The following is a 13,600-nucleotide window of genomic DNA, read 5'->3' on the forward strand; positions in this document are numbered from 1 at the left end:
CAACTGCCTAATATGGGGGCAAAAACAAGATAATTACATTATATACAAATATTTATATATTCTGAAGGCCGGTGGTTAGACCAGATTGTGAACTGAGGCTCTTCTCTAATAATTTCAGTTTCTTGAAATTAGGATTGGATATGCTATTAGAACTCCCTAAAGTGAGTGTTTGTCGCTCAGTCATGTCTGACTCTTTGAGATTCTAGAGCCTGTTGCCCGCCAGGCTCCTCTGTCCATGGGATTCTCCAGGCAAGAATACTGGAGTAGGTTGCCATGCCCTCCTTCAGGGAAACTTCCCCACCCAGAGATCAAACCTGCATCTTAAGAGTCTCCTGCATTGACAGGTGGGTTCTTGACCACTAGTGCCACCCGGGAAACCTATACTGCATGCAAAAGGTACCATTATGTGCCAGGTTCTGTAGCCTACATCGTCTCATCTAAGCCTCCCAGCAACCCTGAGAGTAATCTTCGCTTCATAGATGAGGAAACTGAGGCTCACCCGATATCACCGAGGCACAGAGCCGGGATTACTACCCAGGCTGCTGCCCACTTAGAAGACCTTTTATTGTTGCCTTCAGCAGCATCTTTCAAAGGTCTGACTGCTCTCCTGGAACAGTGAGTTCACACAGCCCCTCCAGGGAAGCCAGAACCTCCAGTCCATGGCAGCTGCTGAGCGGCTGACTCGAGGTCCCAGAGAGGAGGGTGCCCTGGGTCATGCAGAGAGAAGCCAGGGAAAGCCTTGGGAAGGACGGGAATGATGGCTTGAGCCCCTGCAGGAGAGAGAGGAGAAAGCCCACCCATACGTCTTCATCTGTGTTCTTTGCCTCCAGCGCCCTGACTGTCTGCATTCATCTTCTGACTCTCTTGTTCTCTATCTAGGTTTCTTTCTCTTTTTGTCTCTCAGGCATGCATGCTCAGTTGCTAAATTCAAGTCCGACTCTTTGCAACCCCGTGGACTATAGTCCACCAGGCTCCTCTGTCCATAGAATTTTCTAAGCAAACTGGAGTGAGTAGCCGTTTCCTTCTCCAGGGAATCTTCCCAACCTGGGGATTGAACCCATGTCTCTTGTGTTTCCTACTCTGGATTCTTTACCGCTGAGCCTCCAGGGAAGCCATGCTCCACTCTTTCTTCTCTCTCTCTTTAAGTGGGACAGAGGGGACTTCCCAGTGGCTGAGACTCTGGGCTCCCAATGCAGGGACCCTGGTTCGATCCCTGGTCAGGGAACTAGATCCCACATGCCACAACTAAGAGTTTGGATGCTGCAACAAAGATTGAAGATCCCACATGCCACAACTAAGACTTGGCACAGTCAAATAAATTAAATAAATAATTTTTTTTTTTTAAGTGGGACAGAGGATGAAATGGTTGGGTGGTGTCCCTGACTCAATGGACATGAGTTTGAGCAAACTCTGGGAAATAGTGAAGGATGGGGAGGCCTGGTGTGCTGCAGTCCATGGGATCACAAAGAGTCGTGTACGACTTGGTGACTGAACAACAATTGTACTCCTCACCTGCACACAACAGTCTCTCTGTTCAAGGTGGCTTTGATTAGGCCAGAAAGAGACACATCCAGGAATAGCACACCACAGGGCCTGCCAAACCCCAATCAGGAATCGGTGAGAAACACAGACCTCCCCCCAAGACTCCCTGTCCTACCCCTCCTCCCGCCTCCCTTCTTGTGGACCCTCCCCGCCACTCCAGAGAGCTGCAGTGCCTGTTAGAGTGGGGTCTCTACCCCCCCTCCCCCAAGGACCAACTCCCCAGACCTGAGACGCAGCCCAGGCTCTTGCATTTTTAACCAGCACCCCAGGTGCTGAGCTACAGCTTGTGGGGATTCCAGCCCCATCCCCTGGGTCCTCTGTGTGCTTCCACGCTTGATGTGCCCTTGGCCCCCCAGCATGTGCTGAGCATCACACGCAAACGCCATATGGCCACCGAAGCCCGCTGCCTCTGGGAGGTGGCCTCAGCACCTGCATGCTGTTACTGGTGGCAACACCCCTGTGCTTAAGAAGTCCAGGCCACCTGGCTCCCAGTCCCCTAAGCCTGCGGTTGGGCCTCCAGGGGGGCGGAACCTGCGTTTACTTCTAGTGCAAGTGCTGTGGTCTCCTCCCAGAGGAGAGGAAAACAGAGGTAGAAATGGTGACCCCCAGCTGTGCCTTGACCCCCGCCCCCCCCCAAAACCTCACACCCTTTCAAGGTCTTGCTCTTATAGAGGGTCACATTCCACAGTCCTGTCCCTGCCATTGAAAACTGGGCTTTTGTTCATTACTGGCTCCATCTGCCGGCCTGCTGTCTGCCCCCGCCCCCAGCCCCTGGCAGGACTCTGGAATCACAGCGTCAGGGGTTGAACCTTCCAAGAACCATGCCGAGGCCACTGCGCCCGCTGGGCCCATGGTCTTTTCTGTAATTTCACAACCCAGATCCCCAGTGACAGATCCCGCCCGTCTCTCATCACTCTCCAGTTGTGTCTCTGGTCTTCGTGGCAGGGCCTGTGTTGGGGGCCTGGGGTATGTCGGTGGAGGGATGGCATGGCTAGCTTTTCAATGGGAATGAACTCTTTCAGGCCCCAGGCTGGGTTGGCTGTGCTTTGGGAGCAATGAGTCAGTCATTCCTCATCCAGTAGGATGGCATAAGGGGATATGGAGATCCTTCCATGGGAGATTATTTTTTAATTTATTATTTACTTTTTTGGCTGTGCTGGGCCTTCACCGCTGCACCCGGGCTTTCTCGAGTTGCAGTGAACAGGGGCTGCTCTTCGCTTTGGCTTCTCACGTGGGCAGCTTCTCTGTACTCTCGTTGTGGAGCACAAGCTCTGTCTAGAGCCTGGGCTCAGTAGTTGTGGCACACGGACTCAGCTGCTCCACAGCGTGTGTTCTCTTCACAGACCTGTGTCCCCTACATTGGTGGGTGGCTTCTTAACCTCTGGGCCACCAGAGGAGTCCCAGGAGAGATCGAATGTCTGGGTCTTTTCAGGAGAGCAAAGGAGCTTTCCCTGTGTCAACTGGGGAGGAGTCTTCCCTTCAGTGATGCCTTTTCAAACATGTCCATGTTGTGGGTACTGTGCTCGGGGCTGGGAGAGTGAGGCACAGCTCCTGCCTTACAATCCCCAGCTACTGAAGCTACTTGGAAACCGCAGTGTGCCAAAAAGTCACCTGGGATAGGTAATAACGATGTAGATTCCAGGGAATTCCCTGGTGGGCCAATGGTTAGGACTTGGCACTTTCCCTGCTGAGGCCTGGGTTCAATCCCTGGTCAGGGAGCTAAGATCCCACATGCTGAGTGGCTTGGCCAAAAAAAAGAGAGATGCATATTCCTGAGCCCAGGAGTTCCCTGACTGTTCAGTGGTTGGATCTCCACGCTTTCACTACTAAAAGGTTCTGGATTTGATTCCTGGTCAGGGAACTAAAATCCCGCAAGCCACACTGTACCGGCCAAAAAAATAAAAATAAATAAAAACCCAAGGATTTTGCCCTCAGGACAGGAATTGCAGAACTGAGCATTGTTGTCAGCATGCCTGGGCGCAGCAGGCCTTTGCTCCCGGGCCCTGTGATGCTCCATCACACTCACCAGGATCTTCCCCAGGTGCTCTGGAACCGTTCTCTCAAGCTCCTTTGCTGACTGCTTCTTGCCTGTTCAGCCTTGAGATGCTGTTTAGACTCAGAGCTTGGTGGTGGACCCTACCTTTTTTTGTCCCCTTTATATTTTGCCCTAAGATGGTGCATTTGTTTGTTAGGGCTGCCAAACCAGCATACCACACATGAGGTGACTTCAACAACAAAAATGTATTAAATATTTCCGCTGAGTCCTGGAAGCCAGAAGTCCAAAGTCAAGGTGTTAGCAGGGTTGTTTCTTCTGAGGCCTCTCTCTGTGGCTTCTGGGTCTGCACATGGTCCTCTACACATCTTCATGTGGTCTTCTCTCTCTGCACACCTGTGCCCAGCACAGGAAGGGATGGTTGGGTGGAATCTTAACTCTGCCATGAACTCTTTAGCTTTAAGTAAACTATTTAGCTCTAAGAGCCTCAGCCTCCCCATGCATAAAGTGAGATGATAAAATTCTTACCGAGAAGGGTTATTGTGCAAATGATTTAAGGCAGTATCAGGGTTTCCCTGGTGGCTCCTCAGTGAAGAATCTTCCTGCCAATGCAGGAGACACAGGTTCAATCCCTGAATCGGGAAGATCCCCTAGAGGAGGAAATGGCAACCCTCTCCAGTATTCTTGCCTGAGGAATCCCATGGGCAGAGACACCTGGTAGGCTACAGTCTATGGAGTCGCAGAGTCGGACACGACTTAGCGACTAAAGAACGACAACATGAGTTTCCTAGTCAGCCCCTGGTATATAGCAGGCGATGCATATAGCAGTTACTATAACATTGTACATAGAGACCATATCTCTCCAAACATCATAGTATAATGCTCCTAGGATGTTCCCGTGTGTGCGTAGGTCTGTGGACATCTTCAGGAGTACATGCCTGCGATGCTTCTCTCAGGGAGATGGAGGCTGGATCCCCCAGGGCTTCCCCCTCATGTCTTCTTTCACTCCCTTCAGGTTGAAGTTAAACAGTAAGAGGAACCAGCTGGTGAGAGAGCTCGAGGAAGCCACCCGGCAGGTCGCGGCCCTGCACTCCCAGCTGAAGAGGTGAGTGGTGGGCAGGGGGGTAAGTATTCCCCGGGGAATGGCCAGATATGCTTGAGTGCACAGCAGGTCCATGGATGGTCCAGTGGGGCATGTGCTGGGCCAGGTGTGGCCCAGGGCAGGGTCCTTCACCTCCCCAGACCGCAGCCTCCTCAGTCCTGACAGCGCACAGAAGGCCCCAGTCGGGTACTACTGAGTCTCGTTCACATCCCTTACCCCTACCAGCCAACTTGCACAACACAGAGGGGGTCGGCTTCAGGCTGGGGCCTCACTGGGCAGTGTGGGCAGAATTTTATCACAACATTTTGTTTTCATCAGATATTTTTATCAGTTGACAGGGCTTTTCAAATTACACTTAGGATATAAAGGCTCCTTTTGAAGATAACTATGTTAATGTTTAAAAAGTGAGTTGATTTGGAGAAAACTATTAAGCCTCATTACTTGGCATTGAATTCAGTATGGAAAAATAGGAAAATGGAGTGCAGCTGGTGGAGGTTTGAGAAACAGAGGAGGAAGTGGACTCAGAAGGCAGCTGGCTTGGGTTCGAATTCCAGCTCTGCCGGCTCCTAATGACGTGGCCTTCTCTGGATATCCCCTTCAGAGAGGTGGGGGTGCTCGATCCGCCCTGGACACCATCAGGGGGTCCAGTGAAACAGTGTGTCCTGAGTGCTTTCTGGGGGAGCTTCCGGGCGGCCCACCTGCTCAGTGTCCTCTGCTCCCCCCAACCCCAGCCTCTCCGGCAGCATGCAGAGCCTGTCCTCCGGCAGCAGTCCTGGGTCCCTCACGTCCAGCCGGGGCTCCCTGGCCGCCTCCAGCCTGGACTCCTCTGCCTCGGCCAGCTTCACCGACCTCTACTATGACCCGTTCGAGCAGCTGGACTCAGAGCTGCAGAACAAGGTGGAATTCCTGCTCCTGGAGGGGGCCACAGGCTTCCGGCCCTCTGGCTGCATCACCACCATCCACGAGGACGAAGTGGCCAAGACCCAGAGGGCAGAGGGGGGCGGCCGCCTGCAGGCCCTGCGCTCCCTATCGGGCACCCCCAAGTCCATGACCTCCCTGTCCCCCCGGTCCTCGCTCTCCTCCCCATCCCCACCCTGCTCGCCTCTCATCGCTGACCCCCTCCTGGCTGGGGATGCCTTCCTGAGCAACCTGGAGTTTGAAGACCCTGAGCTGAGTGCTGCTCTCTGTGAGCTGAGCCTTGGCAGCAGCACGCGGGAAAGGTACCGGCTGGAGGAACCCGGCCCGGAGGGCAAGCCGCTGGGCCAAGGTAGAGAGCACCGCATCCCAGGAGGGAGGGAGGTGGGACTGTGCTCAGGACCAAGTTCTGACCCCAGTGATAATTGTGACAGCTACGGGCAACAGTTACTGCTTTCTACCTACAGATCTGTACACGGTGTATCGATTTATTCATTCATACAGTAGGTATTTATTACATGTTTACTGTCATCTAGATCCTGTGCAAAGGGTTTTTCCATGGTGGATTCATTCATGCAACAGATATTAAGTACCTATGGAAACTATGTCTTAATGGGTGGACATGGATTCATTCATTCTTTCATTGGACAGATAGGCCATGTGGGTTAGTTAGAGGACACAGTGTGGAGGACAGATAAGGTCCTGGTTCCATGAAGCCTGCATGCAAATGAAGGCACAAATAATAACTGTACGAGCAGATCAGGAGAAAGCACTTAGGAGGAAAATAAAACAGGGTGTGATGGAGCCTTTCAGGTTGGAGTGGGGCTGCCATTTCAGGCTGGGTGGTGAAGGAAGGCGACATCTCAACTGCGACTTGAACAGTGAGAAAGAGCCAGCCTTGAGAGAAGCAAGAGCAAAGTGTCTGAGGCTGAAACAGGGGCTGCAAGAGAGACCAGAGGGAGGGGGTCACCAACAAGGCAGAGAATCAGGCAGAGAACAAATTGTGTAAGGTAAGGAGTTTGCATTTTATGTTAATTGCAGCAAGGATCCATGTGATTGAAGCCAGGGAATGACAAAAGATCACTCCTGTTATGAGGTCAAAAAGGGCGTTGTAGTCTAGACTGAGATTTAGGTCAGAAGCTTCAAAGTAAAAGATGATGCCGATAATGACAGCCAAGGTTTATTAGAAAAATTTTCATCTGTAACAGCAACCACATGATAAATTATAATGGTCAGTATTTATTGGGGTGCATTGATGTGGTGGGAAATGCACTTGATATGGTGAAATAGACTCCTTCTATTATACCTATTTCACAGATGGGGAGACAGAGGCTCAGAGAGGTGCTATTACTTGCCAACATGTGGGGAAGGGGGGACTGGAATCTGGGTTTTTCTGACCCCAGTGCCCAACCTCTTTATCACCACGCTCCCCTTAGGACATGAGGCAGCTCTGTGTATTTATTCCTAAGATACCCCTGACAGTCGCTGACCCCATCTCGCATATGGTATGAAAGTCAGGACTGAGCAGGATGATTTATTGAGTTCAGGTGTACAGTACAGGCACTGTTGCACATATTGATTCATGTATACCTCAAAACGACACTATGAGGTGGGTGTTGATTTTATCCTCATCTTACAGACTGAAAGGTGTGAGACTCAGTGAGGTTAAGTGACTTGTCTGAGGTCAGTGTCACTGCGGTAAGGCAGGAGAGTCAGGACTGGGCTCAGGACCACCTAGTCAGCAAAGGTCTCCTGCCTCTGACCCCCATGAAGCCAGCCAGAAGCTCAACCCCTCTCAGCTCCAGGAATGGGGGCGGGGGCAGCTGCAGCACCCAGGAATATCAGTTCCTTCGTATACAAGGGCCACTGGGAGCAAGGGAGAAGCAACACGATTTCCTGGTTAATTAAGGGCTCTGCTAGGTGCATGCCAGCCACTTCCTTAGAAGAGCCGGGAGATCCCTGGGGCTCCCTCATCAGGAAGGCAGTCTTGCCGAGTCCTCTCAAACAAAAATAAAAACAGGCTTCCTACTGCAGAAGGTGGAAAGCTTCAGAAAATTGTTCCCTGGATAGAAGGGGGTGCAGGCAGAACCTCTAATGAGGCTCAAGAAGGGTTCCCAGTGCTCCCTGTCTAAGGGCTGTGATCAGCTGGATCAGGGATGCTGGGACTCCAGTGGGGTGTGGGGAGTGAACCCTCCCCTACCCCCCCACCCCCACCCTACCCCACCCCCACCCTACAGCGTCAGTGCAGCTTGGGAGCCAGGGACCGCTCACTTCCCAGGCCAGCATTTCTTCATGCCATCTCCAGAAGCCTTGCCAGGCTGAGCTCAGACGCTAAGCAGGTTATGCGATTAGTGCCACTGTTCAGTCAGCAGACAAATTAATCTCCTTAAGTGGTTTCGTGGAGGGTGGAGCGGGGTGGGTCTGAAGGCAGGAGGACTCCAGGGCTGCAGATGTGGGATGCAGTCTGGGAAAGCCACGCCCAGATGGCCCCTTGGCCTCTGCCAGGCTCACGGTCACCATCCCCTAGCCCAGCCAGTGCACCCCCACCCCCACCCCTGTGCCTGGCACACAGCAGGTGCTCAGAAGTGCTGGCCCTGAGGTTGGAACCCCTGAATCTGTCCTCCTTGTGCTGCGTGGAGGTCAGGAGCTGTCCTATTCATCTTGGCAGCTCTGAATTTGGCAGTGGCCCTGGCACACTGTCAGCACCGATTACTTGGGGAGGGAAGGAATGTGCAGCGTGTGCTGAGTCTGAGTCCCGGGTCAGAGACTTCAGAGGGCCTCTGTCAAGGGCAGGAGAGATGAGCTGACTTAGGAGTGCAGTGGGATAGGCAAGTAGGAGAGCCAGTGCTTGAATCCTTCTTCCCCTTCTTGTCCTCCCGCAAGGGCCCAGGGTCTCTGGTATTGTCCCAAGTGTGTAGGAAGTGATCTGGAAGGCATCACTATAGTGATGGGAATGGTAGTCATAGTAACTAAGGATAGCAGTATGGGTTTCTAGGGCACTTCCCCTGCCCCAGTCTCTATACTAAGGATTTGCCTATGTCATCTCCTTGTGTCCTCCCAACAAAGTAGGTGTTATTATCCCCATTTTACAGATAGGGAATGCAGGGCTTAGAGGGAATAAATCAGCGTCCCAGTGTCACAAAGCAGTGTGTGATTTGAACCCCAGTGGTTTGCCTATGGAGTCTGAGATGTTAGACACAGACTCCTCTGCCACCTTTTCCTTCACCCCAAAACATGCAGGACCTTGCTGTAAAGGTCAGAGGTAGTAGGATTTTGGTGTGACCATCTTAAAACAACAGGGGATCCACAGTACCTGTTGGGATGACAGTATCCTGATTTCTGAAGCCCGCCTCTTCCCCCCCGTCTCTTCCTCCAGCTGTGAATACGGCTCAGGGGTGCGGCCTGAAAGTGGCCTGTGTCTCTGCTGCTGTGTCAGATGAATCCGTGGCCGGGGACAGTGGTGTGTATGAGGCTTCCGTGCAGAGGTGGGTCCCTGAGTCCCGGGCCCCCTCCAGCGTATGGGAGGAACTCACAGGAGGGTGGGGGCCTAGAGATACTTCATGTCTGGGAGACTGCTGATTTCCCCGAGTGCCGTCAAGGGGTGTGTGGCCAGGGAGCAAGTACTGGGGAAAGAGCAGCCCCCTTGAGAGAGGGATCTAAAGTCTTTGTGGGCAGGGTCCACAGGGAGGCTCAGCAGACCCAAACCTTCCTCCTCGAGAATGCTGCTCCCTCCCAGAGAGAACCCTGTCTCTGGAAAATGACTTTGGCCCCAGGTCACTGCAGACCAGCCTGACCCTCTCTGTCTTCCCTGTGTTGCCTTCCAGGGTGGGTGTCTCGGAAGCCGCTGCTTTCGACAGTGATGAATCAGAAGCAGTGGGTGCCACCCGGGTTCAGATCGCCCTGAAGTAAGTGGCAGGGAGGGCGGGGCAGAGCGGTGTGGTCTGCACTGGGTCCCCTCCTCCCCCTTCTGCAGTGTGTCCAGCATTTACCCTCCTCCAGAACCAGCAGGCCCCACTGACAGCTGTGGGCTCCTAACTAAAGGTGGGGGTCTCTTTCTATGCCTCCCAGCTCCCCATTTCACAAAAGAGAAAAAAACAGGGTTTGAAGACTGTACCTTGCTCGGTGTCACTGAGCTGGGCAGGGGCCAAGCCGGGCAGGGACCGAGACCACCTGCCTCTTGGTGGGTTTGGTCATCATCGTTACTACAGCTTTTTTCTTATCATCTCATCTGGACTGAAGTCAACCCCTCGGGGGCTACAGCCTAGATTTCCTGTTGTTGCTCATCTCTTGATGGGGAATGGTCTTGATTATTTTTAAATAGGATTTCATTGCCTACATTTAGCTCTCAGGAAATTTTACACAACCTCTGGCTTCCCTTTAAAAAATCAGACTGACAGCTCTGGACCTGTGTCCCTGCAAGGTGGCAAACACTGGGTCAGTGATCTCCAGCTCACCACGGTCCCAGAGCCGTCAGCAGCTCCGTCCGTGATGATTAAGGGAGAGAGAAATAAATGTGTTACCAACAGGTGCTCTGTATGCCCCCTTTTCATTTCAGGTATGATGAGAAGAATAAGCAGTTTGCAATATTCATCATCCAGCTGAGCAACCTTTCTGCTTTGTTGCTGCAGCAAGACCAGAAAGTGTGAGTGTGTAGCTGATGGACTGTGTATCATCCTCTCGCCCTCTGCGTCCATCCCAGGGGACACTCTCCTTTCTGCCCTGCTCCGACCACGGGCCCCCTAGACCACTGTGGGTGGTTAGTGCAGGTGACCATGAGGCGTGGTCAGGGCCACGAGCGTGGATGCAGGCAGGGTGGCAGACACGCTCAGTCTAAAGAGGAGAGCCCCAGACAGCTTACCATGTGTGTCCTGAGCCCCGACCAGGTGCCAGCACTAAGAATGGGGTGGTAAGCAAACCCCTGTCCTGTGAACTGTAAGCCTGGTGAAGGAGGATGTCACGGCCCCTTTTGTCTGCTCTAAGCGCTAGTGTTTCGTGCAGAAAGAGCCAGGCCTGCCTTTCTCAGGAGCCAATTCCCATCAGCATGATTCTGTGGGCAGGTTGTGATGGGTGTTAACTCTACAGCTAATAATACAGCAGAGACCTGCACTGTTTGCCTCTCGGCTCTGCCTGGTACAGACGGGTTTCTGTTTCATTGAGCTCATCTGCCTCCATGCCCCTCCTTTGCTAGACCGTAGGCCTTGAGGGCAGCAGTATGAGCTTCTGTCTCTGTGGTCTGTACCCGGCCAGCGCCTGGGGCATGACATGTGGGAAGGAGGAAGGCAGGCCCGAAAGTAGGCAAAACAGAAGGCAGACGAGATTGGACACAGCGACTGGGGAAATAACAAACTCTTGTCCTCTGTGGCTTCCTGGGGGATTTGCAGCAGCTGTGTAGCCTAAGGCCTGAGCCCCCGACCCGGGCCGACCTGACCCCGGCTGTCGTGCGTGCCTGCCCCTCTAGGAACATCCGAGCGGCTATCCTTCCGTGCTCCGAGAGCACCACCTGCCTCTTCCGGACCCGGCCCCTGGATGCCGCGGACACCCTGGTGTTCAACGAGGTGTTCTGGGTGTCCATGTCCTACCCAGCCCTACACCAAAAGACCTTAAGAGTTGATGTCTGTACCACCGACAGGTGCCACCTGGAGGAGTGCCTGGTGAGAGCTCTATCTGTCTGTGCAGCCTTCTGTCCTTCTTGATCCACCTTTGCACTTCAGGGAAAAGGCTTGAGGCAAACACAGCTTGTACTAGCCCAGCTCTTCGTGGGTTCTAGGTAGACTTATTGGGAGCAGGGGAGAGAGAGAGCAGGGAGCTCCTTTATCTGCTATGGAATTGCGGGGCCTCATCCCTTCCTTGTGCCTGAAGCTGAGCCACCTGCCTTCCCCACCAGGTGGCCTGAGATGCTTTAATTGTCTCAGTTTCCTTATCTGTAAAACCAGCTAACCCTGACTACTTCATAGGTGGTTCTCTGGAGACTGAATGAAGCGCTCAACCAGCGCCCCTCGAACTTTCAAGTGCACACAAGTTACCTGGTTAAAATGCAGATTCTGATGCATCAAGTCTGGGCAGCAAGATTCTGTATTTCTCTCAAGCTCACAGGCGATGCCGGTGCTGCTGGTCCCTGTAGCAAGGATGTAAAGAAATGAAGTGTGTGCACACACTGGTTCTCACTGGAAATCAGTTCCCATCACCTTCCTGCTCAGCTGGGATTCATAACAGCTTCATTGCCATTTATATTGTTGTTATTATTACTGGCAGTAATGAAACAGCTTGTATGAATTGGATGCAGTTTATATGGTAGGCTCTGAACTGAACTCCATACTTGTATTATTTCTGTTGATCTTCCCTACAAATCTTATAAACTAGGTACCATACTATTATACCAGTGGGGAAACTGAGGCACAAAGAACTTTCTCAAGGTCAGAACAGAGTTAGAATGCAGGCAGGTCCACTCATGTCAGACCCTGGAGTTTTCTCTGGGTCAGCACAGTGCTCCCTGGAGGAACCCAATACATGAGATGGTGACTCAAGGATTTGGTAACCAGAATGGGTGTTGCTGAAGGATAGAGCAGAAAGCTTTTCCTAATCCAGCCTCCAAGAAATCCCCCGGTTGCCTACTGGTTAGGGTTCTGGGCTTTCACTGCCATGACCCAGGTTCAATCCCTGACTGGGGAACAGGGGTCTGCAAGATGCATGGCATGCCCAAAAATATACATCTTTATTTATTTCTATAATATTAAGTCCTATTCTAAAGGATAGAATATAAATTATATACAAAAAAAATCCAGGCTCCTCCAGTGAAGCATTTCCTCAGTCCTGAGCATTCCTAAATGAGAAGAGACTCAACCCTGTTTTATCCTCCTAATTGGAGGCCTTTTATTCCTCCTTCCTAATTGAAGTCTGGCCATTGCTGGTTGCCATGGCAGCAGCCAAAGTGCTCATCCCAGCGTGGCTTGTCTCCATCCATGGCCAACCGGAGCCTCCGTCTCCCATATCCCGTGGGGACGTGGAGTGTCAGGCTGTCGTGTTTCAGTGGCTGGAGGAGGCATGGAAGGGAGACGCGTGGAGGAAGGGCTGTCGGCTGCCACACGCTGCCTCCCCGCACTGCTGAGTTGGTGGCACCCCGGTCTGTTTTGAGCCACGTAACCAGCTGGGCAAGGACAGTAGTACTCATCCTGAGCAGCGTCTGTGTGTCTAGTTCTGGACTAAGAACTTTGAGTGCAGTATCTCATTTAATCCTCACAACAGGGAAGCAATATTAGCATTAGGTCCATTTGGCAGGTAAGGAATCAAGGCCCAGAAAGGCTGATTAACCAGCTCAGGTCATCCAGTAAGTAGGTAGAGAAGTCTGGATTTGAACACAGATTCCAACTTCCTTATGTCGCCATCACACTGTGTGTGTGATCAGTTGTTCAGTCAAGTACAACTCTTCGACCCCATGGACTATAGGCTCCTCTGTTCGTGGAATTTCCCAGGCAAGAATACTGGAGTGGGTGGCCGTTTCCTTCTCTAGGGGCTCTTACCAACCCAGGTATTGAGCCGGTGTCTCCTGCATTGGCAGATGGGTCTTTACCGCTGTGCTACCTGGGAGCCATCACACTGCCCTACTGGATTATGGGTTTGGATGGAATATGTGTCTTGCCCTCCCCAATATCATGGGCAGCAGTTCCACAGTCACTTTATGGTGGTATCTCAGGGTCACAGGCTTTCCAGGCCGGTGCTGATTGCTCACCCTTCAACTGTGCAGCTTCTGTAAAGGTAGCCCATTGCCCAGGCCCACTGATACCCCAGAGCTAACCATTATAACCCTCCCTTGCTCCTTTTTTCACTTTGCCATCCACACTTGGCAAAAGCCTAGCTCTGTCAAAGTGAACTGTCCCCTCCTGTCTGCCCACGCAATTGGAGAAAAATACACACAGCACCAAATTCTCATCCTCTCCTTTCTCCTCACCCTTACTGTCCCTCTGCTGAGGCCCTTGCTTTATACCCAATCCTGGAACAGTAGAAGGAACCAGAAGAGAGCCCCCACAGCTGCCCCTGCCCCATCTTTTGCA

The 13,600-nt window shown here is 52.4% G+C and overlaps 1 protein-coding gene across 2 annotated transcripts in view; it reads left to right on the forward strand.

Annotated features, from left to right (window-relative positions):
• WWC1 (WW and C2 domain containing 1) overlaps positions 1 to 13,600 on the forward strand; it is a 156,186-nt gene that overhangs the window by 115,120 nt on the left and 27,466 nt on the right. For both annotated transcript variants that reach the window (XM_069590031.1, XM_069590032.1), the window contains exons 10-15: positions 4,551 to 4,640; positions 5,369 to 5,904; positions 8,929 to 9,037; positions 9,377 to 9,457; positions 10,108 to 10,194; positions 11,011 to 11,203. In XM_069590031.1, the coding sequence (XP_069446132.1) occupies positions 4,551 to 4,640; positions 5,369 to 5,904; positions 8,929 to 9,037; positions 9,377 to 9,457; positions 10,108 to 10,194; positions 11,011 to 11,203 (1,096 nt within the window). The remainder of the gene's footprint in view (positions 1 to 4,550; positions 4,641 to 5,368; positions 5,905 to 8,928; positions 9,038 to 9,376; positions 9,458 to 10,107; positions 10,195 to 11,010; positions 11,204 to 13,600) is intronic.

The sequence above is a fragment of the Ovis canadensis genome, chromosome 5 (assembly GCF_042477335.2).
Source record: "Ovis canadensis isolate MfBH-ARS-UI-01 breed Bighorn chromosome 5, ARS-UI_OviCan_v2, whole genome shotgun sequence".
Classification (NCBI taxonomy): Eukaryota; Metazoa; Chordata; class Mammalia; order Artiodactyla; family Bovidae; genus Ovis; species Ovis canadensis.